This window comes from Morone saxatilis, unplaced genomic scaffold, assembly GCF_004916995.1.
Source record: "Morone saxatilis isolate NCDOM2014 unplaced genomic scaffold, NCSU_SB_2.0 Contig12, whole genome shotgun sequence".
NCBI classification, from domain to species: Eukaryota; Metazoa; Chordata; class Actinopteri; family Moronidae; genus Morone; species Morone saxatilis.
Genome location: NW_023339674.1, coordinates 824726 through 826624, shown reverse-complemented (window position 1 = coordinate 826624; position 1899 = coordinate 824726). Strand labels below are relative to the sequence as shown.

At 44.0% G+C, this 1899-nt stretch overlaps 1 protein-coding gene across 1 annotated transcript in view; it reads right to left on the bottom strand.

Moving 5' to 3' along the window:
- Positions 1 to 1899, bottom strand: part of LOC118321835 (myomegalin-like) — a gene marked incomplete at its 5' end in the record, with an annotated part of 22687 nt that overhangs the window by 10794 nt on the left and 9994 nt on the right. The window contains 1 exon segment of the mRNA XM_035653365.1: positions 400 to 662. Within this exon segment, the coding sequence (XP_035509258.1) occupies positions 400 to 662 (263 nt within the window).

Below are 1899 nucleotides of genomic sequence, written 5' to 3'. Positions count from 1 at the left end.
GAGTCTGTCAGTGGCACAAACAACTACTGTTAGTAGACGGACTCTGATGTGTGCATTTGTCCCCAAGAATTAACGTTAGCTCACTTTGTGGCCATTTTAGGCCTTTCTATGGATATTTTCACATCTAACTTTGTGAATTATGTGTTTATTTTGACAAACCAGAGTTAGTGAATGTTGGAAAGACTAACAGGTTTAGTTAGTGGAGTCTGGTTGGCCGTAGTGCCCGTAGTTTTGGTCTGAGATGCTGATGTTCTAGTGCAACATCTAGTTGCAGTAAGTTTTGTATAAACACAGACATGTTTTTAATATCTGGTTTTAGAATAATTGTATTGATTATGTCTCTGTCCACATACACCATTCAGGTACACTGAAGCTGGATGAGGGCCGTCATCGTCTCACCTGTGCTGAGTCTGGTAGAAGTCTGTGTTTCCTTCTGGCCGAGCTCGCTGGCAGCGTCCACGTCAGAGCAAAGCTCTAGGTCCTCGTTCGTGGATCCGTGCTCATCGGACACGTAGGAGATGCGATCTGATTGGTCGCTGGTGTCGGAGAGGGCGCGGCTGCTGCAGGGCGTGTCGGAGCGGTGATGATGGTGGTGATGCTGGTTGAGTTTGGCACGAAGAGACTCGATGACCTTGTCCTTCTGCTGCAGCTCCTTACTGAGCCTGAACACACACAGACACACACATACAGTCACTCCATTTACTTTATAACAGACCAGCAGAATAAAACTGGGTGGGGAAAGTGAAAGACAAGTTTACCACCACTGAGTTGCCCTTGAGCAAACACTGAATAAAGACCTTGAACCAAAGACCCATAGACCATGTCTGGCAACATAAAATCCAGGTGTAAATCAGTCTAACTGTATTAGATCTACGTGTATTTCTTAGTGAAAATCTATAGAACTGAAAAAAAGCACCTTAACCGCAGCGAGAGGATCTGGGAACAGCTGCATTAGTTGCCTTGTGACTTAAAGGATAATGGGCATTAATGAGGAGCATTGTACCAGGTGTGTGAGTCACCTGCAGGCTGATCTGGACTGTCCCACAGAGGCTTTACTGACTGCGTCGTGAAGCCTCTTAGTGACTTACACAGACGTTACACTGCATCACATCACACAGGTAATAATGCGGACTCATACTCGCTGACGCTGACATGAACCCAGACGGGCAGATACCAAGAGGACCGTCACACTGACGAACAGTCACACAGCTTGCGTATGCAGTGTGTCGCCTACAGATGATTTAATTAACAGTGACATGTTGGTGCACAGATGCTGAGGTGAAGGTCATTCATTTAAATCGATGACGTGCTGATACACACACACACACACCCCGCTCTCCCCCATGTGGGAACACGCAAACTTACACACCAACCAGAAACCAGAAATTATTGACGGACGAGGGTAACGTATTAAAGCTTTATTGACGTTCACCGACTTCCTTCCTCGCTCTCCAATGTACCACCACCCGGGAGTTATAGCGCAGAGGCAAGCAGGGAAACACGCCGTTACCTACAGCAGTGGTTCTCTTAAGGGATAAATATTTAATCATTTAGTAAAGTGACTCAGTGACATCTTTTATGGATATTTCTTATTATATTAAAAACTGTACAATGATGAACTCAGTAACTACCAGGGGTTTGTGTAAAACAAGTAATTTGCATGAATTTTGAGCAGATTTTTTCCTGTTTCGGCAACTTTTTATACAATTCTGTCTGTATTATGTATTTTTTATATATTTTTAACACTCACACAGACTTAATAGGCTTTTTCTTGTCCCTGACCTTTGTCCATTGTTTGCTTTCCTTCACAGAAGTGAACCAGATGCTGATTAGATGAGATTTAGGCTTACTGGCTTAAGTTTTCTGGCATGTTTTAAAATCAAGAAGGCCTCAGGACCC